Below are 27,709 nucleotides of genomic sequence, written 5' to 3' on the forward strand. Positions count from 1 at the left end.
ACACATGAAAGAAACGTATGAGAATATGGAACTGTTGCTGAAGCACGCCCAGTATAGCAGGTACAACTGGAGTATCTGTGGAGATCAGCTATACAAAGTACTGTTGTTTCATCAGTTAATGGGACAGCCGTGCCAAAGAGTTGCACTATTCTCGACACAACTGGCCACTCTGTAAAAAGTTAGTTCCAGGACATAAAAATGTGGCACATGAATCGCTTGTCAACCCGGCAAAGATATTTTTGCCTCCTCTTCACATAAAACTGGGACTCATGAAGAATTTCGTAAAGCACTGAACAAAGAAGGCAAAGGTTTTCGTTATTTAAGACAGATGTTCCCAAGAATAACTGACGCCAAGATCAAAGAGGGTATTTTTGTTGGCCCCCAGATCAGACATGTTATGAGTGACAAGCGGTTTGAAGATCTATTAGTTAAGCCAGAAAAAAATTGCCTGGAAAGCCATCAAAGATGTTGTTGACAATTTTCTGGGCAATTACAGTGCCCCAAACTACATTCAGCTGGTAGACAAACTTCTCAAAGCATACAAGACAATGAAGTCCAACATGTCCCTCAAGATTAATTTCCTCCGCTCACACTTGGACTTCTTCCCCGCAAATCTCGGTGCTGTCAGTGACAAACACAGTGAAAGGTTTCACCAGGACATTACTACAATGGAGAAACGATACCAGGGCAACTGGAATCCGTTAATGCTTGCTGATGACTGTTGGACACTGCAATGGGATGCAACAGACATTGAATACTAAAGAAAATCAGGAGCAAATCACTTTTAATTCTGTTGAATTTAATAGCTTATGCAAAACATAAATTTGACTAAATACGTTATTGTCAGTAAACATATAAATGTCTATTTCTCAGAGTTCCTATGTGATGCAGTAAAACCAAAACTATATTTGTGCATACCCAGTAGGTACCTGTTACAATCAGTAAAAACTTTTCAGGAAACAAGACTTTCCAAAAAAATTGTTGTGCAGTGTTATTGCAACTGTTTACCGGCCCCCTAAATCAAATAATGACTTTCTGAATGGCTTTGCTGTTTTTCTTACACACTTATCTACTGTTTCATCAAACATAATACTTCTGGGGGATTTCAATATACATATGGATAATATCACTCTCCCTATTACTAGAGACTTTACATCCTGCCTTGAGTGTTTTGGATTCCAGCAGCATACTGATGTTCCCACTCATTCCAAAGGACATATCTTGGACTTGATTTGCTGTTCTGGAGTTACCCCGCTTGATTGTACTGCAGATGAACTCCCCATAACTGACCATTTTCTTAATGTTACACTTGCACTTTCCAATACTAAGCTTTCCCGTCTCATGTCTTTCCGTAATATTAAGAATATTAACTTGGACTTTCTTTCCTCTAGTATTGATTCCCTTATGGACATTCATAATTTACCCACTCCTGAAGAACTGGACTTAATGGTATTCTTAACTCTGTCGCTCCATTAAAAACTAGATCTGTTTCTTTCTACTTTTCTGCTCCCTGGTTCATGCCTGAACTTCGGCTTTTGAAAGCCAAAGGCCGGCAACTTGAACGGTTGTATAAAAAAACTGGACCCTTTGTTCACAAAGAGATGTACAAAAACCATATACAGTTACAAGGACTGTATTGCCCAAACTAAATCTAAATATTATACTCACATTATTTCTTCCAATGAAGGTAACACCAAGTCATTGTTTTCACTGCTTAATAATATCACACAACCCCCGAATTCTTTACCTTCTCACCTTTACTCAACTGATTTTTGCAATTCCCTTATGTCCTTTTTTAATGAAAAAATCCAGAAGATTACATCAGTCTCTCGGTACGGATTCCTCCAGTACTTCATCTGAATTTCACCCACCAACTCACTCATTTTCCTCTTTTCAGCTTCCTACTTTCTCAGAAGTCTCAGATCTTGTCTGTAAGTCTAAGCCATCCACCTGTCAACTGGTCCCCTCCCTACAGTTCTGGTCAAAGCCTGCCTCCCCTCTCTGGTCCCTCTTATTTCTGCTATAATCCACTCTTCTCTCACTACTGGTACTGCTCCTTCATCTTTTAAAACTGCTGCAATAACCCCAATACTGAAAAAACCTGTTGCAGATCCGACTAATTTCAATAATTTTCGTCCTATTTCTAATCTACCCTTCATTTCTAAAATTCTTGAAAAAATAGTAGTCATTCAACTTCATTCTCATTTATCTCAAAATGATCTGTATGAACAGTTCCACTCTGATTTTCGTCCTCTCCACAGTACAGAAACGGCACATAAAAATTACTAATGACCTCCTTATGGCAGCTGATTCTGGTTTAATTACTATTGTCATCCTCCTTGATCTGAGTGCAACCTTTGACACTATTTGTCACACTACTCCTCTCAATAGATTATCTTCAATTGGCATTACCCATACTCCACTAGATTGGTTCAGATCCTACCTCTCAGGCCGCACTCAGTTTGTTCAGATTAAAACTTTCACATCCCAACCCCCCGCTGTTACTTCAGGTGTGCTCCAGGGCTCTGTCCTGGGGCCCCTCCTTTTCATTATTTACCTCCTTCCCCTTGGTAATATCTTTCGTAAATATAACATTAGCTTCCACTGTTATACTGATGACACCCAGCTGTATCTCACTAGCAAACCTACTGCTTCCTTTTCACCCTCCTCACTTATTGATTGATTCTTCAAATTTTCTTAAATTAAATAGTGACAAAACTGAGGTTCTCCTCATTGGTACAAAATCAACATTATCCAAAACTGATAGTTTTTCATTTGTTATTGATAATTCCTCTGTCTCCCCTTCCCGACAGGTTAAGAGTCTGGGTGTCATCCTTGACAGTACTTTATCCTTTCAGTCCCACATCAATAACATCTCCCGGTCTGCATATTTCCACTTGCGTAACATTAATCGTATTCGCCCTTCCCTCACTCCCCACACCACTGCTATCCTTGTTCATAGCCTTATCACTTCTCGTCTGGATTATTGCAATTCCCTTTTCTATGGTGTTTCTCGCAAATCTCTTTATAAGCTTCAACTGGTCCAGAATTCGGCTGCCCGCATCATTACTAGAACCCCCTCTATTTGCCATATCACTCCCATTTTGCAGCAGCTTCACTGGCTTCCATTCAATTCAAAATTCTTCTGTTAACTTTTAAGTCTCTCCACAACCTTGCTCCTCCATATCTGTCTGACTTCCTCCATGTTGCCATTCCCTCCTGTACCCTTAGATCCTCCTCCTCCATGCACTTGACTGTCCCCTTCGTCCGTCTTACCACCATGGGGTGCAGAGCATTCAGTTGCTCTGCTCCCCAGCTCTGGAACTCACTACCATCTGAGCTTAACAATATTGAATTATTTTCACTTTTCAGATTTAAACTTAAAACTCATTTGTTTAAGACTGCTTTTTCTCTTTGATTACAATTGCTCTGTCTGATTTAATTTTTTTATTTTAGTTTTATTTATAATCTGTGTTTTATCTATTGTTCGGTGTCCTTGAGTGTTTAGAAAGGCGCCTACAAATAAATAAAATGTATTATTATTATTAAAGCCACCAAACTTGCCTTGGGACCTATTTTGAAATACACCATCAACATCTGGCCTCAGGTGGAAAAGTTACATGCAATTTCACTCCCTCATTCCTGTATTTCACAACCCTGCTCTTTCAAAAGGTGGCCGGCCCTGTGTATTTCCTTCTTGGCAGCGTGCTTAAATTAGTGTGCTGGGAGATCTTTCTAATAGTTCAGGGCTTATGACATTACAGTCTTTACAAGCACATTTTAATCTCCCTGGTTCCAGTTTCTTTTTCTGCCTTCAACTCCGATCAGTGCTCAGGATATGTGGGATTTCCCTGACTATCCCCCTATCAAATCACTCATTATACTTTTTGTTTTGTTCTTTCTCTCCCAAGGAAAAAAAACCTGTCTACCCTCTACTCTTTACTTTGCAAAACACCCTATAAACCTCTGCCATTGATTTCTCTTTGATCCAGATACCTTTATCCTCTCCCTTTCATGGGACACAGTTCTCTCCAATGTAAGGCTTTGTTCTAGAAACCCAAAATACCAGCACACCCCGTTCAAAATTTTACACAGTGTAACAGATAGCGGCACTGTCGACCCCTTGAACCCTCAGACCAGACGTCAGACACCAGGTAAAAGTCCAAAGATGAATATTTATTATAATAATAAAGTGCACAAAGCACCACCACTCCACTATACTCAATAACAAATCAATAATCAAATAACAATAATCAATCCTCCACTCTCCCAGACGCTTAGCCACCCTGCCTCCCAACTCAGCTTGCCGTCTGGGATCTTCCACAATCCTTTTATAGTCCGTGACCCGGAAGTGTTTCTGTCCCTCAGTCCATGTGACTTTCTATCACTTCCGGGTCAGGTAAAAACTTCTTTTTTTTATCAGCCTGGAAGCTGTATGGAAAATAAACTTGTCTGTGTCTCCCTGCAGCGTCCTCAGGTGGCCCCGACGTTATCCAGCAGGGCTGTGTATTAAAACTCCATAGTCCATGATGCCCTGCTAGAATTTGGGGCATCTCCACATTGCAAGGAGGGCTCCATCTAGCGGCCTGGGGGTATTGGCCGGGATGAATGGCCGGCCATATCCCACAACAGACTCTATCCTACACCCTACAAGCAGTTTCATTGGGCCTCACTGCTGATCCCCTCTGTCATTTATGTTCCCTTGGTTTATTTGGCACACTTCTCCACATGTTCTGGCACTCTCCCCCTGTCTTTTCATTTTGGATACACATATATCACCTACTGTCTTCCTTTCTTTCCTGCAGTTTCCCTCAAATCTTTCTTGTTTTACACCTTTCTAGGCTTCCGCTCAAATTCTCTGAACGCAGGTTATTCTGTCTGTGTACCCTGGCAGCCAAACTAATTATTGCCTCCTGCTAGAAGACACCTGAATGCGTCACTATTGACAATTGGTAGACCTCCTTCTTCACTTTAATACATTTGGAGTTGGCTGCAGCATGAATTATAGGTGCTCCCAGTAATGCAATTGAATCCAAATTTTTTTTTTAAATAATCCCATGGCTCAGGCTGGGTGGGAGGGGGTGGGTTGGGTTACTTTGTATGTTATGTCCATTTCCATCCATCCATCCATCATCCAACCCACTATATCCTAACTACAGGGTCACGGGGGTCTGCTGGAGCCAATCCCAGCCAACACAGGGTGCAAGGCAGGAAACAAACTGCAGGCAGAGCGCCAGCCCACCACAGGGCACACACACACACCAATCACGACTAGGGACAATTTAGGATCGCCAATGCACCAACCTGCATGTCTTTGGACTGTGGGAGGAAACCGGAGTACCTGGAGGAAACCCACGCAGACACAGGGAGAACATGCAAACTCCACGCAGGGAAGACCCGGGAAGCAAACCCGGGTCTCCTAACTGCGAGGCAGCAGCACTACCCACTGCGCCACTGTGCCGCCCCATTATGTTCATTTATTGATGTCAGTTTGTTTTTTTCTCAATAAAAAGTTGATCACAAAAGAAAAAACTGAATTTTATTGAAGTTTACAGTTATTTTTTTATGTTTGCATCATCCCATCTCTCAATATCATCTTTTTGTTAATTTTACTATTTGCAATGCAATATTTATTATTGTATTTTGATGTTAATTGTACAAAATGCTTTGAAATAATGAAAGGTGAACTAAGTTAAAATGTGGAGAAGTTCAAATTTACCATAAAGGTCAATATGTTTTATACATTTTTTTACTATCTGTTTTTATGTTCATTTCAGCTCAAGCAGTGGCTTGATCCACTTTCAAGCAAGTTTCAGTATATTATCCGTGAGATTACCTTTTCAATTAAAGATGCAGAAGAATGGAAGAAAATATTTCAGCCATGTGCTGCACAACACCTCTTTCTTCCAGTAAGTGATGTCTTTTTTTCGCTTTTCTAATTAAGATGGTAGAAAAGTTGAGTGTATCATGGCAGCGTTAGGTGCAAAGGAAGAACCATTTTATTGCAGAAGACACGCAATCACATAGCTGTGCTAATTTATGCCACTTTCCAATCAACCTAAGAATTTTAGCTGTTCGAAAATAATGGACAATTATTTTAGTTATAATTCCTTATTTCAAAGGGAGCTTGCACCCTCTGCTGGAAAGACACATTTAATATAAATAGTGTCTATTAAAATGGCAGTCATTAGGGCATAGCAGCCTAAAAATAAAAGGCCTAGAATGTTTCCAGTTTAGTAGAGTGGGAGGTTCCTAAAGAAAATGAAGTCTAGCAAAACCTAGATCCTTTCAAGGAGTTTTGAGGCGAATAATTTCAGGAACTCAAAAAAGAGAATGGGTTATTTACAGAGTAAATATTCTATAATGTATGGGTATTAGGATTGTCCACAGAATAATGCAAAGCACTGATGTCTGTAGAACCATTTCTCCACAAGGCTTATTTGTGTATAGTCGGGATAGCTTGCTTACCTCTGAAATTGTGAAACATTTAGAGGTTGCTTCTAGTTATCTAGTGCTGCTAAGATTCACACCACCGAGAAGACGGGGATTTATTTATTTTTATGATGGAGATTCCAGGGACGCACCAAGCCTTGACCCGACCCGCAAGCACTCACAAACAGAGACAAAAAGCCAACGGAAATAAAATAGCAAATAAAGAATATATTAACATTAATTCTGAAAACAACAATACCACCCCTGTTCCCCTTACGGCGATATTACATTAAATACACAAAGCACAAACAAAACACACACAGCAAAGTCCATGAAAAATGGCAACAGATGAAATGTAATGATGAGAACAGGTAGTCCAGAGATTCACATGTTGAATGGGAATGTAAAGATAGTCCTACCGCTAGTTCCTGAAATGGTGAAGACGGGTGAATGGGTTCAGGAGCGCTCCTGTCCTCACAGGATGGTCATGATTCCACTTACAGTCCTCATGTACACAGGCAGACGGCAGACAATCCAGACCCCAACAACGAAACGATCCAGGACAACAGGTAACCCAACAGAAGGCAGACAGACAGGAATTTGGAACACAGATTACAAAAAACACCTCCCCTCCTTTTGGTCACTGGCCCCTTTTTAAAAGCCGCGCTGACCTCCTTTGACCCCAACAGCCCCTGCACCCTCGACAGAAGACCAATCAGAGCCACTGCAGAGACTGCTGGGAGTTGCAGTTTTAACTTCTAGTAGCACCGCTACATGCTCGATTCTGAATATTTTATTTGTATTGTTACTACATATGTACTCTTGTGTTGGGTTCTTAACTGGCTAAATGATTAGTAAACCATAAAAAAAGAAATTGATCATTCTAGGTGGGGTTCCCAGAAAATTCTAACAGTAAGCAGGAGGTTTTTTTTTCTAGTTCATTTCTTGCCTACACAAAAATGTTTAGACATGACTGGTACCGACCATTGCCTATATAAAATGTTGATTACTTCAAAACTAGTAAGTTGTTACACATGCAACAGCTAGCGACAAAGGGCTTCATAAAGGGGCATGCATTATAATTGAGTAACCTATTGGAACTGAAGTGGTCCAGATTACATGCTGTCATCATGTCACAGAAGTAGTGCTGTCAAACATATTCTCATGTCTATTCATTCAAAGAGGAGCCCCATCTACTGCGCTGTTCAAGTGATTTTTAGAAAGAATAGCCATTGATAAATAAAAATACATATTCTACGGCTACTAAATGAGTAAAATGAGTAACGCTTTAAAAAAATAGCTTGCCTTAACCCTAGGAATATCCATATTACTAAATGAGAATGGTAAACCGGATATGGACGCAGGGACCTGCCCGTGGACGCAAAAGACATAGTGCGCAAGTGCCACACAAAGCCCCTCCCCCCAGAGTGAAACGGGAGAGACTACGCACGTGCGCAGGCGCCACACAAAGTCCCCCCCCACCAGAGCAAAACGGGAGAGACTACGAACCGTCAGAGTAGGAAACAAAGTAAAACCTCATAAAGAGGTTAAAGAACAGGGACAAACACATGGAGAGCATGTTACAGAACAAAGCCCCCATGGCCAGAGTAAAACGAGAAAGACTACGAACCGTCTGACATGCCGCAAGCAGGATAAAGCGAGGTCAGAAATAAAACACAGAGTAGGAAACAAAGTAAAACTTTATAAAGGGATTAAAGAACGGGGACGAACACATTGAGAGCGGGTTACAGATGATGAAAACTGGAATGCAACAGCTTCAAAAAAACCTAGGCACGAAACACATGCACACCGAGATACAGAATATAAAGGCAGAAACAACGACAGTTAAACGTCCACACCACACAGCGGAGATACACAGCATGGTAAAAACCGACATAATACGGAAAGCGCAGGCGTCGCCGCCATATTGTGAGTGGCACTAATGCGTGGTGAAAGCGCAGGAGGAGACATAGTAAAACAAGAGGAGTCAACGCCCCCTACGGAGTCCACAAAGGTTCATACATCAAACCCGAGATGGTACGGACACGCGTCTGAAACCGCGGAAGCAAAACTGTCTCGGCTCCAAAACCAAACAGCTCAACAAGTAACACAGCTTCGACACTGAGCCCGCGTGGACAGATCTAACGAACGTGGACGCCTACAACGCGCGTCTCAAACTGCGTAGGCAAAGCAGGCACGGATTCAACACGACACAGCTCCAGTGACCGAGATACAAACACGCGCCTGCCTGGATATAATTAATGAACGCAGGCGCCTACAACGTGTGTCTGAAATGCCGCAGACCAGGCAGGCACTGCTCCAAAAAGAAAGAGCTCGACTAAACGAGATACGAAGTGAAACGGGAAACACTACAGAGTCCGCAATGCTTCACAATGCACCGCATAATAGTTCGGAAAGAGCTTCGTAGTAACAGTGGGGAGACCCAGAGTGACACGGGCGAACGCTCCGTATTAAACATACGTCATCCTCACACGTCCAAACTATACAGCATAGGTGAATCACATTACAGTGATGTATTATTAACAGTACGATAAACATCACAGTATCGCAAACAAATGAAAATTATTACTCGAAAAAGGGAAATTATATTCACCACGGACCAGGTGTCATTGAAACAAAAGCAGAATAAAGCGAGATCAGAAATGAAAGACAGAGTAGAAAGCAAAGTAAAACGTCATAAACAGGTTAAATGAGGGGTCCAAACACATAGACAGCAGGTTACTGATAATGAAGACTGGAATTCAAAAGCTTCAAAAACCAAAGCTCGACTGACCGAGATACAAACTGAAACAGGAAACACTACGGGGTCCGCAGTAGTCCACAATGCACCGCATAATAGTACAGACGGAGCTCCGTATTAACAGTGGGGGGCCCCAGAGTGACATGGGCGAACGCTCCGTATTAAACGTGCGTCATCCTCACACGTGGCTGCCCAGCGGGCACGGGTTCAAAACACCGGGGGTAGGCGAGCGAAGTGAGCAGGGGGCGGAGCCCCCTTGTCAAAAATAAAACAAGAGAGTGGGAGTTGTATGTATAGGAGCATGATTATGATATTATAGCAATAATGGAAACCTGGCTAAATAACAAAGATGGAAATGAGGATATGTGCCCTGTGTTAGCTGGGATTGGCTCCAGCAGACACCCGTGACCCTGTGTTCGGATTCAGCGGGTTGGAAAATGGATGGATGGATGGATGGAAATGAGGATAACACAAAGGTATATCATTTTTAGGAAGGATAGACAGAACAGAAAAGGAGGTGAGGTGGCTGTTATGTCAAACAGAATTTAAACACAAGTCCTCTTCAATTTTGATTTACAGATAGATTTAATAGTCATGGGGGACTTTAATTACTCAAATATTAACTGGGCCAACCCAGTTAACAAGAACAGGAGTTTTTAGATGTAATCTGGGCAAATTTTTGTGTCAAAGTTTAGGGGATGAACTGAGATAAGCTTTTAAGTGTGGAGACATTCAAGGAGCAGTGAAACGGGTTTAAACATGTTTTACACTTAAAGCAGGACAGGTACTTCCCAAAATTAGGAATTAGTAGGAAATAAAAAAAATAACCTCCACACTAGGAAAGTAGAAAGTTGAAACAGAAGCTGCAATGGAAAAAAACAGCTGCACAAGGCATATAAGTATAATAACTCCAATGTGAATCATAGGGCATACAATAGTACACTTGCAACCATTAAGAATGATATTGGGGAAGCTCAAGGGCAGTTAGAGAGGAATATAGCAGATAAGACAAAAGATGAGAAATGAATTGTAATAGCCTGTACCATACTACTAGGACGCAGACAAGTCCCAATCCACCTTCTATAACTCAATGGGCAAGTGATGTTTTATACAATCTCATATTAGAAAAAAATCACATTCTCTCTTAGAGTAAAGGTCCAAAACTTTTTTAAAATATGACAAGAATTCATTAATATTACTTTAGAGTAAGCAAGCTGGGTCTGTGATTGACTCTCAAATGATATTAATCATTTTATCATTTGAAAAAAAAATAAGAGGGGGTCCTTTCTTTTATACCTGTGTGTCTCTTTTCATTTGGGTGAGTTTTGCTTTGGTTGGTTTGTTTCCTGTTTTTCTTTGATTTTATTGTATTCATAGTAAAAAGGAGTATCTGGTGTGTTACTAGATGTTTGATTGGTAGAATGCTATTGTGATGTTTTCAAAAATATTAACTAAAAGAAAGGCGATCCTTATTTTAATTCCAAGAATAAAGTGGCACCTTTGTTAAACCGGAATGTTCTGTTTTCACATGAATGCACACACAAGGGTAAACCTAGAACACTGCAGTGCTAATAGTACTAGCCCCCCACAGGAGAAAACGGGCTTGCAGTACCGAGCATAAACACAGTTTCATATGCAACAAAAAGTTAAAGTTAAATATTAAATGACTGAGGGAAGCTTATTACTAATTTTACATAACATATTGTGGGGCTGTCAGTGATGCCATTGGGATTGGTGTCACAAGATTAAGATCCCCACAGGTCCCTGGGTGACTTGTTGAATAGACATCCTAAACAGAGAGTTTATCATACCCCGGCGCATGTACACCCTGCCATTTAATGTAGATCAGTTATTCCCACTATTAATGGCAGAGACTTAACTGTTTCTTCAAGTAGGTGGAGGGCATGAGGGGGCTTCTCCCTTGGTGATTTCAGTTTACAGAGACTTGATTATTTCACTGAGTGTTTTGTCCCCCTTCCTTATTTCAGCCAATGTACTCTTGATTATTTCATCGAGGTGGGTGAGAGGTGGACCCCTTTATGATTTCAGCCCAAAACACGGCACACAAATTTTATAGACAGTCATTTGGGTGTCACTGATGGTGTTACCCAGTGTGGTCTACACCCCCACCCCCAGTGATACCACTGGGGGCTGTGCCGAACTGATTCTTAATACACAAATACAACTGGTCCATAGTAATCTATCTAACACACAATTTTTCCTACCGCTGCTGAAATATTTTATAGACTTTTACTTTGATGAGGGAACAAGAAACAACATTGACTGCTGTTGGGTACAAAATCTTGTACATTTTGGTTTATATTTTCATTATATTTTGTTCAAGACAAGACAACAGATGAACTACAGTGCATCCGGAAAGTATTCACAGCGCATCACTTTTTCCACATTTTGTTATGTTACAGCCTTATTCCAAAATGGATTGAATTCATTTTTTCCTCAGAATTCTACACACAACACCCCATAATGACAATGTGAAAAAAGTTTACTTGAGGTTTTTGCAAATTTATTAAAAACTAGCAAAATACCCGCGCTTCGCAGCGGAGAAGTAGTGTGTTAAAGAGGTTATGAAAAAAAAAAAAGGAAACATTTTAAAAATAACGTAACATGATTGTCAATGTAATTGTGTTGTCATTGTTATGAGTGTTGCTGTCTTTTTATATATATAAAATACACACACACACACATAAACATATATATACATATACATATATATATACATATCTACATATACACATATCTACATATACATACGTATATACACATATACACATCCACATAAACATATATATACATATACAAATTTACATATCTACATATATATATATATATATAGACATACATATATACATACATACATTCACATATATATATATATATATATATATATATATATATATATATATATATATATATATATATACTGTATATATACTGTATATATACATATGTACTTATTGGCTCCTGTATATAGGATATGGCAGGTTGGATAATGGACGGATGGACATCTGTATGCATAGCCGTATTTGCCCGTTTTCGTTTTTTTTCTTTGTTCAGTAATATTTCAGTAAACCCGGAGCTTGTCAATTCAAATCGTGGTACTGACACCACTGTGTGACCCTGAGGAAGTCACTTCACCTGCCTGTGCTGCAAAAAACAAAAGTAATGTAACAAATTGTACCTCAGATGTTGTAAGTTGGTGGAATAAAGGCATAAGTAAAATAGATAAATATGTATTATACACATAGGAACTATTCATTTATTTTCAGTTAAGTCATCTGCAGCAAACTTTTATAAATGAGGGTTTCTGATTTTTAGATAGTGCAAACTGTTTCTTCTTCATTGACGTTTTCTCTTGGAGAGCTTTTTTCATTTCATTGAAAATGAAAGCAGCAGCTGCCAAAATACGTAGCTTTCTTATTAATTTTTCAACATTGTGTAAAATAAATGTATAAAGTAACATAAAAGGTTTAAATACTGGTTATCCTTTTACACTAAAATATTACTAAAGAGATACAAAAAAAGTAAAATGGATATGTTCTTTTTCTTTAAGGAGATTAAATATTATTGAAGAAAGAAAAAAAAAATTAAACAGCCAAATGGGGCTATGCATACGAACTTAAAAGGTTTAAATAAAACAGAAATATATATTTTATTTTTACTTGCTTAACTTGTGGAGGGTGTATCCTGTAGCAAAGCCCTAACTTTTTTCGTGAAAGCCTGTTTCATTAAATAAGTGTTAAAAACAGGTGTAAAGATATTGACAATAAGCTACGCAAACCCAGGAAGACATGGAATCGTTTAAATCAAGTATCATTACATCTTCCTTTCTTAAAGAGAAGTAAGGCAGTACTTATAAGCTTACATATTTATATATAGACATACATATATATATATATATATATATATATATATATCCGAAGCCGTGCAAGCACACTCTTGAGAATGCAACATATAGTTGTACAGAAGAAAAGCAATCTTGCCTCAAATGAATGGCAACCTTTTGTAGGTCTATGAACTTAATTTAAACTTTAGGTTTACACGGTACTTTCTTTCCGAAGTACCTGCACTCATGAATATGTCTGTATGTGTCAGTCGGTCAAATCCACGCGCTTCGCACCGGCGAAGTACCGCTTTTAAATTTTTATTAAGAAGAAAATAAAACGTTTTTAAATTGAGGGAAAATATACTAATAACAGTTTGTTAAGGATCTGTTTTTTTGTGAAGCTGCCTTTACTCGAGTGATCACTTCGACCTGACTTGGTGGCCAAGTATAAGCGTTACCTGGTAGGTAACCACCCATACAATCAGATTGTGAATCAGACTATGAATGCCGTGAATGTAATTACACACTCACTGCACTTGCTTACGGTAATCCAACCTGGGACGTCAGCGCTAGAGGGGCTTAGCAGCGGTGAAGTATTGCTTTTAAATTTTAATTAAGAACAAAAGAAAACCTCAGAGGTTTGATTCCCGAAAGGGAGTGAAGAGAGTGTCCGGTTACCTACCAGGAAACGCTTATGGTTGGACAGCAAGTGACGTAACATCAGCCACGGTGCCTTCAGTTGTGAGAAGCAGATCATAGAATGATTAAAAATAGTTTTGCATTTACCTTTTTAGTAAAAGGCGAGCTTTTAAGCCTGAGAAATCACCCCGTAAATGCACACGTTTAATTGCACATGTGTTAATATGTATGGTTACACAGTATTAAAAGACAGTGAAGAACGTGATTTACCTTTGTTCCCGCGTTTGATAAAAGGCGAGCTTTTAAGCCTGAGAAATCACCCCGTAAATGCACACGTTTAATTGCACGTGTTAATATGTATGCTTACACAGTATTAAAAGACAGTCAAAAATTAACGTCATTTACCTTCGTTCCCGCGTTTGACTCGTGCTGTAAATCTCTTCCTTGTTTTTAGTTCACGTGATTACGTAGGAGGCGTGATGACGCGATACGTGACTCCGCCTCCTCCATTACAGTATATGGACAAAAAATATGTTCCAGTTATGACCATTACGCGTAGAATTTCGAAATGAAACCTGCCTAACTTCTGTAAGTAAGCTGTAAGGAATGAGCCTGCCAAATTTCAGCCTTCCACCTACACGGGAAGTTCGAGAATTAGTGATGAGTGAGTGAGTCAGTCAGTCAGTCAGTCAGTCAGTCAGTCAGTGAGTCAGTGAGGGCTTTGCCTTTTATTAATATGTATAGATAAATAAACTGAGAAATCACATGTACATAAGTATTCAGAGCCTTTGCTCAATATTTTGTCGATGCACCTTTGGCAGCAATTACAGCCTCAAGTCTTTTTGAATATGATGCCACAAGCTTGGCACACCTATCCTTGGCCAGTTTCGCCCATTCCTCTTTGCAGCACCTCTCAAGCTCTATCAGGTTGGATGGGGAGTGTCGGTGCACAGCCATTTTAAGATCTCTCCAGAGATGTTCAATCGGATTCAAGTCTGGGCTCTGGCTGGGCCACTCAAGGACATTCACAGAGTTGTCCTGAAGCCACTCCTTTGATATCTTGGCTGTGTGCTTTGGCTCGTTGTCCTGCTGAAAGATGAACCGTCACCCCAGTCTGAGGTCAAGGGTGCTCTGGAGCAGGTTTTCATCCAGGATGTCTCTGTACATTGCTGCAGTTATCTTTCCCTTTATCCTGACTAGTCTCCCAGTCCCTGCCGCTGAAAAACATCCCCACAGCATGATGCTGCCACCACCATGCTTCACTGTAGGGATGGTATTGGCCTGGTGATGAGCGGTGCCTGGTTTCCTCCAAATGTGACGCCTGGCATTCATACCAAAGAGTTCAATCTTTGTCTCATCAGACCAGAGAATTTTCTTTCTCATGGTCTGAGAGTCCTTCAGGTGCCTTTTGGCAAACTCCAGGCGGGCTGCCATGTGCCTTTTACTAAGCAGTGGCTGATTGGTGGATTGCTGTAGAGATGGTTGTCCTTCTGGAAGGTTCTCCTCTCTCCACAGAGGACCTCTGGAGCTCTGACAGAGTGACCATCAGGTTCTTGGTCACCTCCCTGACTAAGGCCCTTCTCCCCCGATCGCTCAGTTTAGATGGCCGGCCAGCTGTAGGAAGAGTCCTGGTGGTTTCGAACTTCTTCCACTTACGGATGATGGAGGCCACTGTGCTCATTGGTACCTTCAAAGCAGCAGAAATGTTTCTGTAACCTTCCCCAGATTTGTGACTCGAGACAATCCTGTCTTGGAGGTCTACAGACAATTCCTTTGACTTCATGCTTGGTTTGTGCTCTGACATGAACTGTCAACTGTGGGACCTTATATAGACAGGTGTGTGCCTTTCCAAATCATGTCCAATCAACTGAATTTACGACAGGTGGACTCCAATTAAACTGCAGAAACATCTCAAGGATGATCAGGGGAAACAGGATGCACCTGAGCTCAATTTTGAGCTTCATGGCAAAGGCTGTGAATACTTATGTACATGTGCTTTCTCAATTTTTTTATTTTTAATAAATTTGCAAAAATCTCAAGTAAACTTTTTTCATGTTGTCATTATGGGGTGTTGTGTGTAGAATTCTGAGGAAAAAAATGAATGTAATCCATTTTGGAATAAGGCTGTAACATAACAAAATGTGGAAAAAGTGATGCGCTGTGAATACTTTCTGGATGCACTGTACATTCAGGACAAATCAAAACATGTCTTCTTCCCAGTTATATCTCACTTTGTTCCAGTGGTATTATTATTATTCCCGTAATAATACCACGCTGCTTTTAACTTTCTATGCTTTGTCTTAATGTCTATAGAGTGATTGAAGTAATAAGGTAGATTTCTTTGAGCACCTGGTGTAGCCGGAGGTTTGCCATACGCTCCGTGCTGCGAGGTTTATTAAGGCTGCAAGTGAGAGTTCCACTCAGTAGTAGGGAACAGTACGTAAAGTAAGGCATTCTTGGCTGATAAGTGGCCTATAGTCAAGAGTGCTGAGCCTTTGTATGTTTAAATATATTCTTGTAGACCAAAAGTAATATTTAGGTCTGAGATATCATTAAAACATTGTATGTTTTTCGTGCCGATAATAAGTAAGTCTCTTGAAGTGCTGAAAGAGTGACAGGCTGTATTATTCCTAAAGCACTTGTGTGGTTTAAAGTGCTAAAGGTTAATCAGCATCTGTGTGTCATTCATGGGGCACTGTTGTGGTTAGGGTCTATGTGTGTGCGTATAGCTATGTATGCGTGTGTTAATCTTAAAGTGCAACAGTAGACCAACCCGATAACGAACTTGATGAGTACACTTACCCTTGAAGAAAACAGGTAAAGGGTAAGTAGAGGAGAATACTACAATAATACAATTGACCTAATGTTTTTTTGGCCGGAGTTAATTCCCTTCTGTTAATTTCAAACATGCATTATAAAGCTGCTTAAACGAGCTTGATAAAGAAAACATGCTGAAATGACAAGCTTATTGCCAACCAACACTTATTTATTTGTCAAATTAAATTGCTTATCAAGCTAACCTTATTTCTGCAAAATTATACTCAATGTACTGGAAACCAAATACTTTACGCTAAGGTATTATGATGGCACAGTTACAAGAAAATGACATTAACCTTTAAAAGTTTGCAGCAGTGGAAACATCAACAGTTCTTTACAGCTCTGCTAGCCTATTCTCGGTCAGTTTTCAACAGTTTTTATTCAGTAAGTACAACCTGTGAAGTGTGATGGCAGATCTTAGTAGACATTATAGGCAAGTTATTAAAACCCTGTATATAAGCAGTAAAAGATGTTAAGAAGACTGACCAATGTACACTTATTCACTTCAAAGTACATATATTAGCAGTAAAATATTGATATAACCTTTTGATAAAACATCATACATTGCAATACACATGAAAGGGAAAACTGATCTGCTACACTGGCAACATGATCAAGTAGGTGAACATTAAGTTAGCATTACTGGGACAACAGAACAGTCAGTCAGTCATTTGCTATCCCACTTAGTCCTGAACAGGGTCACGGAGGTCTGCTGGAGCCTATCCCAGCAAATACTTTTTGTAGCATAAAAAGTTATCAGTTAAAGACAGTATTACACATATCATGATTTTGTTATTTTTGGCTTTTGTTTTGTCTTTGTTCATGAATATCACCATTGTGTGTACTGTTGCAAATCACTAGTCTTGTGACAGATATCACATAGCATATTATGTCATTGTTGAGTATAAAACATTTTGGTTTGGTCGTAACTTTATCTCAGTTTTGGGATAGCAACTAAACTATTCACCTTGTACTTGTTTTGCAGTCCTTTAGTTTGATATGGTGGCTGTTGTGGACTAGGAGTCTCAGGCACTAAAGCATTCCAAAAACACTTCCAAAAATGCCCATTAGAGAGAGGGGTATCCTGCCAAACCCCAGCTTGAATAAGGGCAGAAACAGAATCTTTTCTGAGAAAAAATATTGGCCTAACATTTTGCCCTTTTGATGTCTCTTTTGGTTTCAGGATTTTTGAACATTTTGACCACACATGGTTGATGTAGAATTGTAACTGTTTTTTCTACTTTCCATTCTAGTTATCTCATAACCCATCTTTTAACTACCCTTTCAAGGACATTCTGTGCCAGAATTAGTGGTGGTGTAACACAATGGTCAAGTTTAGCATAAAATTGATTTTTTCTGCAAATTTAAATGCTTTTGTTGGAATACTATATTGTATTGCATTTATAGTCATTGTCATTTGTTTTAAAGTATTTTGTTTTTTTAAGTAATTAGATTAAAGTAGTTTAGTGTTTTTATTAATAACTGTGAGAATATTAATGTTTGGGGCGGCATGGTGGCGCAGTGGGTAGCGCTGCTGCCTCGCAGTTGGGAGACCTGGAGACCTGGGTTCACTTCCCGGGTCCTCCCTGCGTGGAGTTTGCATGTTCTCCCCGTGTCTGCGTGGGTTTCCTCCGGGTGCTCCAGTTTCCTCCCACAGTCCAAAGACATGCAGGTTAGGTGGATTGGCGATTCTAAATTGGGCTTGGTGTGTTTGTGTGTGTCCTGCGGTGGGTTGGCTCCCTGCCCGGGATTGGTTCCTGCCTTGTGCCCTGTGTTGGCTGGGATTGGCTCCAGCAGACCCCCGTGACCCTGTGTTCGGATTCAGCGGGTTGGAAAATGGATGGATGGATGGATGGATATTAATATTTGTGACAGTTGCATCTTCCAAATTGCCTGGGTAGTGAGCCATGTTCATAAATGTTAAATTCTTTCTAATGTAGGATGGCATATTCATTTTCGTTGTTCTTGCAGGTAGTTCTAAAGGATGTGGATTCACTGTTGTATGTGGATACTGATGTTCTATTTCTGAGACCTGTAGAAGATATCTGGAGTTTTTTGAATATGTTCAATGACACTCAGCTTGCTGGAATGACCCTTGAACATGAAATACCAAACAGAATATTTGATCACCATTCTATAAAAGGAATTGCTGGAATAAACTCTGGGGTCATGTTGATGAACCTTACTCGTATAAGAAGTGCAGTCTTCAAGGTATGATTATTAATTTTTCATGAGTGAACTTATTATATGTGTGGAAGTTAAGGATTTGATGCTTTGTAGAAAATGATGGAGTGATTTGGATTAGGAGTAGGTAAAGTTGGCTCTGTAGGGCCATAGAGGTTGCAGGATTTTGTTCCATCCTGATTGCTTAAAGGAATACTCCTCGCAAAAATGATATTTTTATATATGGTACATATCCCATACAGTTTGTAATGATGGCTGAGAAAAAAATGTAATCTCATGTTTTCATGTAGAATAAAAGGAAACAGTTCATCCATATAATAGAATATAATGTTGACCTGGCAAAACAAAATGATATAATGGCAAACAATGTGAAAAATGTCCATGGAAAAAAGAAGAAAAATTCTTATCATTACTCACGTATAATTCACGTGTCTGTTATACAGTTATATGCTCAAATCATGCAAAGCACATGCTTTTTTTATTTGCTAAAATATTCTTCCTTACTTCTGGAAAAATAATGGTACAGGACATCACATTCTCATAATTCTGTGCTTTTGAATTGAAGATCTGCATCTGCATCTCAAGAGTCCTGTCTTCAGTTGAAAAGCACAGAATTACGGGAATCACATTTCTTGCTCATGTACTACGTTGATTTTTCTAAGATTGTGGATAGGAACCTAACATGTTGGTATGGGCTTTGCTTCATTTTTGACTATAAACTTTGGTTCTGAACTTTGTTTTTCTGACCACAATATTTGCATGACATTTGAGTTTTGCCAGGTTTAGACTTTAGCTTGGAGGCTGGTAGGGTGGTGCAGTGGTAGCGCTGTTGTCTTATAGTAAGAACCACAGCGTTCGTGTCCCAATCCTCCCTGCATGGAGTTTGCATGTTCCCTCTGTGTCTTTGTGGGTTTCCTCCGGGTGCTCCAGTTTTCTCCCACAGTTCAAAGACATGCAGGTTACATGGATTGATGATACTATATTGGCCCTAGTATGTAGGTGGGGTTGTGTGTGTTTGTGTGTGTTCATCCCGTGTTGGATCGGCATCCTCTGCTGGCTGGGATAAGCTTCAGCAACCCCACGTGACTCTGTCTCTGTAATTAACCATATTAAAAAAGAGTAAAACGTAATAATTTGAAAGTAAATTATGTTTCATATTGCGTCATTTGTTGATAATAAGATTTTGTTCTGTTTGGCTTTGAAATTAACACACAAATACTTTTTAAACTTACACTTTTACTGTAAAAATTCAGTAAAAACAATTTTTTTAATAAAATTTTTGACAATATCGCATTGAATTTTGATTCTGTGTTTCGACTTTCATCATGACAACGCAATGTATAACTCCCCTTGATTGAATTTCGTTTCTTTCTCTCTATTAAATAAAATGACTTTTTCGAATGTTTGGCTCTGAGATTTATTAATTGTCTTTGCAAAAGCTATTCTAACGGGAAATTGTTAACCTTTTAATAATAATGGCATATCAAGATCTCCTTTGTTGTTTAATGTTATCCCCTTAAGATGTACTACATTACCTTTCTTAGATACATCCTTCTTTCTACAGTAATTCGTATGGTGGAAGACCAGACTGTGTTAACAGTTGTAGTTATTCTTTTGAATATTGTAAGTTGTTGTTTTCATCTTCCACCCGATCACCACCAACTGTTTCAGCATTGTCTATTGATATGCATTTAACTGATTTGCCGTGTAACTGATCAACATTTTTGGCGTTAATTCATTTGACTTCATTGTTTCTCGCTGCTAGGAATGCCCATGCACTCATTTTTTCTGTTGATAACCCTTTGTGATGAAATTCTTCAATAAGATTTGGAAATAATACATATTCTTTAATTGGTAACTTAAAGTGAGGAAAACATTAATATTTATAAGAGCTGAGAGAGCAGAAAATGTATTTTAAAAGCATTCACGCGAATGAGAGGTGAGATTACCGTGTGTGTGGTTGAAAATGGTTGAGAAAAGGTCTCAACTCACGGGACTTGAAAAAATCTTCCAAAAAATCTCAAACCATCGCAGGTGGGAAATCCATACTCAAAGCCCATGGTACAGTACTTAAATCTGGCAACAAAGTAGTTCTTAGTTACAATATTGTGCCGCCATATTTTTAAAAAGTCTTACTCAGAAGAGCTCAGTTTTCCTAGGTTTTCTATTTAGTGGTTTTTGCTTGACACCTACTGGATGTTAGTGGAAATGGCAGGCATTACAACAACAACAACGTATTTCTTGTTTAGCCCAAAATCACACAAGGAATGCCTCAATGGACTTTAACATGCCCTTTTCTGGCAACCTCCCAGCTACCATGTTTCCACGAAAATAAGACCTACTCCAAAAATAAGCCCTAGCCAAGATCGTCAGCTGAAAAGTAAGGCACCTAAGGCCAGGTTTATACTTCTCGCGATGTGACGCGTGTGCCCGAAACATCCGTTAAATTCCAAGGACACCTTGCCACAATATCTCTGAAAATGATGTTTAATGATTACATCCATCAATTCGGGGATGCGCCCATTCCAGCAGCATCGGCGCAAGACAGAAACAAAATCTCTGGACGGGGAATCAGCTCATCGCAAGGTGAACACAAGCACACACATACACTGGCGTCATTGTAACTTCACCAAATCCCCAAACCTTCATGTCTTTGGATGGAAAACTGAGCACACTGTGGAAACCCACCAGGAAAACATACAAACTCCAGGCAGGGATCACAAGAGATGTCACTCCCTGTGAGACAGCAGCGCTACCGCTGTGTAACTATTAGCAGTATTCATTATTTAAACAAAGTTAACAATTTATCTGTAATATGTAGCATACATATTTTTAATGCATTTCATCATGAAAGTGATATCAAGAATAAATCTAAGAATTCTAATTGTGCAGAGAGCTGGAATTTTATAAATTTAATGTGTTCTGTGTGGCGATGCTGCTTGCTGCTGCTGTCAGGTCAGGAGGAGCCTCAGTAGCGAGTAGCGATTTAACCACTGGGTCGGTTTTAAAATGACGTTTACGACAGTCTTCTTTAATGACAAAGTAAACTATGGGATTAAAGATGACATTTCCACTTTAATCACAATATAGACATTTTCATTATGTCCTTTTTTTTTTTTCTTATTGGCTCAAATACGCCACCGTACATTCTGATGGTACTGTAAAGGTGCAAAAAAAAAAAAAAAAAAAAGACGGCACAGAAGATGTTATGTGAGACTTTTAAAATGTATCGTCATTACTTTGGGGAATATGTGACGCTTGAATATCAAAGCAACATGAATACATTTGCATGTCGGCATTTTGCTTCACCACATCGAACCATTCATCAAACATCGAAGTGTACACATCGATCCCATAGGATCCTAAAAGCGGCTGGAGTATCAAGAAATTCAGGCTGGAAATCAGGGTTTGAATGTGGAGAGTCATGACAATATTCCAGAAGAAGATGACATGACTGTATTTGGATAAATATATTGTTGTGTATTGTTGTACAGGAATAAATATAAGATATCCCCTGAAAATAAGCCCTAGTGCATCTTTTGGAGCAAAAATTAATATAAGACCCGGTCTTATTTTCGGGGAAACACAGTATGACTCTCTAAGACACAGGTGTCAAACTCCTGTCCTCGAGGGCCGCAGTGGCTGCATGTTTTCATTCTAACCATCTTCTTCATTAGTGAGCCGTTTTTACTGCTAATTAACTTCTTTTGCTTTAGTTTTAATTAACTTGACTCAGGCCCCTTAATTGTCTCTTTTTCTTTAATTAGTAGCCAAACAATAATGAGACAAACAAGCCACCATATGACCAGCTCACCTATGCCCATCACACAATATCTGAAAATAAAGAAAGGTGAAGGTCTCAGTAAGGTTGGTCTCTCAGGTCACCAAAACATTTTGACAATGTTCATAGAAAAAACAGAAAAATCAACAAATTTGGAAATATCTGCTGTGGCAGAATGAGAGCAGCAACAAGCCATTGAATTAAATAACGGCTTAATTAACAACAAGAATCAGCTTCTCATTAAGAGACTGTTTGGAGTGAAATCGGTTGGAGTTTGAAATCCCAGTTTAGCTGGTCATCTGTTGGCTCGTTTCACGTCTCATTTCTGTTTGGCTGCCATTTAATGAAGAAACAAATCAATTCAGAGGACTGAATCCTTAAAAACAGGGCTATTGAAATGAAGGGAAAAGGAGTTAATTAGCAGTGAAAACTGGTCACTGATTTGGAAAAGGGTTAGAATGAAAACCTATAGCCACTGCGGCCCTCCAGGCCTGGAGTTTGACACTCCTGCTCTAAGAAAACATGAAAAAACCCAAACAGATGTAATCCTTTTCATGGAGCAGTAAGGCCAATATGCTATTGCCACCTCAGAAATATACAGTACAAACTACTTTATTCTTGCACAGCGTTTCTCACCAAGTGCCAGTGCAGAGAGCTCCATGACAATTCTCAATTCAAAATGAAAGAGCAGATTATACCACTCCTTAAATACAGAACTATCACATATAAGGAGTGTAGAAAAAGGAATCAGACAAGCCAGACATAGTCAGTCCTGGAGATCTCGGCCAACAAGCCACCTTCTCCCTATTGGCCGTTCTACAGCTGAGTCAGTGCTGGACCAGCCAATCTGATTAAAGGACCCTCCTACCCAATCATTCCAGTGCTCCTTTATCTGAGATAACTTTTCCATAGGCAGGCAGACAACTTGGCATAACAAGTCCATAACACTTATAACAATAAGCAAGCAAAGGAAGCCTTTCCTTAGGAAGACCATGCTAAAGATTTGAAAGATCGACATCTCAGTGTAGATCCTATTCCCCTTAAGAGGAGTTTGGGACTTGATTCGAATATGGAAATGGACAGTTTTACTTTCCAGGTTTCTCCAAAACAAAAACCTTTCATGTGGGGAGGAGTTGTTTGTACTATAAACAGTTTATATGACCCCCTTAGATTAGCAGCACTGTCTTGCCCAAGGGTGCCCCTAGCCTTGGTATCACCCTGCATTTGGGACATTGATAGTCATTGAACTGAGGAAGGACTAATGCGGTGAAAACAACAAGGGTGGTTCAAAAGTGCATTGTGCAATTTATTTCATATGAGCAGTGCCCAATAAATAAATAAGTACAGTACAGGTCTTAAAAAAATAAATACATAACTCAAGAAAATCCAGTGCTCATCTGTAGGAGTTAAAATCAAGCTAATAAATAATCCAAAACAGGGTTAAAAACAAAAATAAAGCCATAGAGTTAAAACAAGTTACTTTTGTATTCCCTAGAGCCTCAGGGCCTTTTTATTCCTTTTCTTTACTGCTGACCCAGATGGGTCTCCTCAGAGAGTCTGAGATACCAGTATGCGTGGTCCATTAAAGCAGCTTTCATTCTAGCCACATCAGTTGGTCACCCGCTGGATGATCTGACTATGTTGTCGTTGTCCTACCACTATTCTCTGGCATCTGTAGCTGACCCTCAAATCCCTTCAGTCATTTCTGCTCCCTAAACACACAGCAGAAGTGACCACCAACACCCCACTTTTCCTCTTACTCCCCATGAGACTATCTTTCAACCACCATGCCTCCTGTTCTCTGCACCACATGCACTCCTGGTCTCCACTCTTTCAACCAATTTTTCCTCCTTGACTTTCTCCCTTCTTTCTCTTTCTGTTCTCTTGATCTTTCTTTTCCTTATTTTCTTTTTTCCTTCTTTGTCCTACTCAAGCTCTTTATATTTTGTGAGTGCAGGTGCTTTCAGTAATGACCCACAGAGTGTCAATGAGGAAACCAACCAAGCTGACTGTGTTTCCATGTTAACTAGCAATCATTCAGTCTCCCATTTTAACCTGCACGGTTTTGGAGCAGCATGCACCCACACCTGCTAATCCTGAGGCAGACTTTTTTATTTAAAAAACCTGCACTGCTATGGACCCCTAACTTGCTTCACCACAAGTTCCCATAAAAATGATAGGTAAAGCCTTAGTTTGAGAACTGTCATCTGAACAGAGTGAATGGCATGCACCACCTTCACAAGAAAGACAAACAGAATGGGATCAGTGAAGAGAATCCTTAATCCTTAGAAAACCTGTATATACTATTATGTTATATTTCAGTCTCACTCTTTGCAAACCGTTGGAAAGAACTGCGTATCTTTTTAGATGCCTCAATCACTGTAACAGGAACAGAGGCCTGCTCATACCATTCCTTCACTGGAACTATGTGCTGCCATAATAGCAGTAGAACTACACAAGTCTATTAGAAGCAAAATGGACATTGATTGGGATTCTGTGAAATTCTTTACAGACAGCAAAATCATTCTTGCATACACGTCTGGGATTTTTTTTCTTTATGTTTCCAAATGACTAGCTTGAAACAGAAAATCAGGATGGCCTTATCAATGGTTCTATGTCCCTGCAGATCTCAACCCTGCAGATTTTGCAACTATTGTATCCCCATGTAAGCAGCTTTACTACAGTACTGTATGGCTTAAGGGTTCATCCTTACTGTCGGAAATCAATGGAGAGATGTCCACTCTTGTGGACCCTGAAACCGACCCAGAGGTTCGACCTGAAATTACATCCCTCAGCATCAAAGCTTCTGAAATTCATCTGGACTGCAAATTGGAGGACAGTCAAAAAAATTATAGCTCGAGTTATTTTCGTAGCTAGATCTTTTCAGAAATGGTCCAACAATGTATAATGTAGATGCTGGCAAAGTTATAATAAACCATATGTCAAAGCTTAACTTTTATAGTCCAGGACTATGATAATTTCTTCTTCCCAGCATGAACAGTTGAAGAATGAATACAAATGTCTTGGGAAAAAAAGGCATTACTTAATCAAAGACTTCTTAAGAGACTAAGTCCAGTAGTGGGAGAGAATGGATTGCTGTGGGTTGGAGGTTGTTTATTCCTGTTATCATCCCTCACTATCATCACATTGCAGCCTTCCTTGTCAGATACTACCACGATCAAGTAGCTCACCAAGAGTGTCACGTTATAGAGGGCTGCAGGACTCTGCATTATTGGAGGCAAGTGTCTGATCTTTGCAGTCATACACAAGTGTGTCATCTGTTTCAAACACTGTGGGAGGTTATATGTTCAAAAGAATGTAGACTTACTAGCAGACAGGATTACCCCAGAGCCACCATTCACCAGTGTTGGAATGGACATATTTGGTCCATGGTGTGTAATGACATGTCACTCAAGAGGGAGTATTGAAGATAGAAAACCCTGAGAAGTGCTCTTTACATGTAGGTTTGCCAGAGCTGTGCATAAAAAACTGATTGAACCGGTGTCCACATCCAGCCTTATCAATGCGTTAAGAAGATTTTTTGCTATTTGTGGTCCAGCAAGAGAACTCTGCTCTGATAGAGAAACAAACTTTACAGGTGCCTGCAAGTAACATAAATCAATTAGAGAAAGGAGACCCATCAGGCAACGACTCTGTAACACCAGAACTAGAGCACAGAAAAAAAACAGGTCCAGTAAGAGTACAACTTTAAGAGCAAGGAAGTAAAGAGATATGCAAGACAAGATAAGTGCAACCTAATGGACAGACTAACTTTGGAGGCCAAAAGAGCAATGGAGAGACATGACATGAAGACAGTGCATGACATAACACATCAGTTGTCAGGCCAGAAAACCAATATGAAAAGACCAGTCAGAGGAAAAGATGGAAATATCACCAATAAGTCACCAGAACAGCTGGATAAAAAGAAGAAATAATCTAGTGGCCTTCTGAATGTAACATCAGTGGAAACCCCACCTATGAAAGAAGAAGGAAAAGATCTGGATGTGAATTTCAGTTCATTCACAAACGAAGAAGTGGTGTAAGCCTTCCAAAAGATCAAGATCGAGGGAAAAGATCATGAGAAAAGAGGATGTTGGATATCTCTGGGTCCGCGTTTCTTCAGGCTGATCCTCCAATTAGCTGTAAACCACCTAATCTCACTGAGAACCAGCTGGGGGGGTGGGGGGAGGCTGCAGGGATCTGTGGTATCTGGTGTGAACTTCTCCAGGCTGGTGGTAAGGCTGTCCTCCTGGCATTGCAAGCAATCTTTGCTTCCATTTGGAAGACTGGCATCATCCCAACTGACTGGAAAAATGGGACTTGTCATCCCTGTCTGGAAAGGGAAGGGTGATTGCCTAGATTGCAGCAACTACAGGGGGATAACACTGCTCTCGGTGCCAGGTAAGGTCTTTGCTAGGGTCGTCCTCAATAGGATCCGTGATCACTTGCTCACCTACCAGCGACCAGAACAGTCTGGTTTTACACCTAAGAAGTCTACCTTCGACTGCATCCTGGCACTGAGGGTTCACATGGAGCGCAAACGTGAATATCGGCAGAGTTTCTTTGCAGCTTTTGTCGATTTTCTCAAAGCGTTCGACTCAGTTGATCGAGCTGCCCTGTGGGACATCCTGAGGATTCGCGGGATCCCCTTGAGGTTGCTGGATATCATGGCCGGCCTGTACACTGTTGTGATCTTCATAGAGTCAATGATGCCTCTGATCGGGGCACTGAGCGAGGAGTCTGAGTGTCTGGGCTTGCAAGTGTCCTGGATAAAAACCAAGATTCAGGCCTTTAATGATGTCTTGGGCACAGCCATCAGCAGTGTGTCTGTTTGTGGAGAGAATGTTGACCTTGTTGAGAATCTTCCTATGAAGTCCATAGACGGATTGGGAGAGTATGGAGGGTCATGAGGTCGCTGGAAAGGGGTGTGGGGTGCTCCCGATATCTATGCAATAGGACATTGGTCCAAGTCTTTAGAGTCCTGGTGCTTCCTGTCTTGCTACATGTTTGCGAGACATGGACGCTATCCAGTGACCTAAGGTGAAGACTGGACTCCTTTGGTTCTGTGTCTCTCCGGAAAATCCTTGGGTACCGTTGGTTTGACTTTGTGTTGAATGAGTGGTTGATCATGGAGTACCGAATGAGGCACATTACCTGCATTGTGAGGAAGCGTCAGTTACGGCACTACGGCCATGTGGCGTATTTCACCGAGGATGATCCAGCTCGTAAGATCCTCATTGTTGGGGACCCG

At 40.1% G+C, this 27,709-nt stretch overlaps 1 protein-coding gene across 2 annotated transcripts in view; it reads left to right on the top strand.

Moving 5' to 3' along the window:
- The window catches only part of gxylt2 (glucoside xylosyltransferase 2), a 101,332-nt gene that overhangs the window by 41,317 nt on the left and 32,306 nt on the right, over positions 1 to 27,709 (top strand). For both annotated transcript variants that reach the window (XM_028825404.2, XM_028825405.2), the window contains exons 3-4: positions 5,778 to 5,909; positions 18,465 to 18,704. In XM_028825404.2, coding sequence (XP_028681237.1) covers positions 5,778 to 5,909; positions 18,465 to 18,704 — 372 coding nt within the window. The remainder of the gene's footprint in view (positions 1 to 5,777; positions 5,910 to 18,464; positions 18,705 to 27,709) is intronic.

The sequence above is a fragment of the Erpetoichthys calabaricus genome, chromosome 18 (genome assembly GCF_900747795.2).
Source record: "Erpetoichthys calabaricus chromosome 18, fErpCal1.3, whole genome shotgun sequence".
Classification (NCBI taxonomy): domain Eukaryota; kingdom Metazoa; phylum Chordata; class Cladistia; order Polypteriformes; family Polypteridae; genus Erpetoichthys; species Erpetoichthys calabaricus.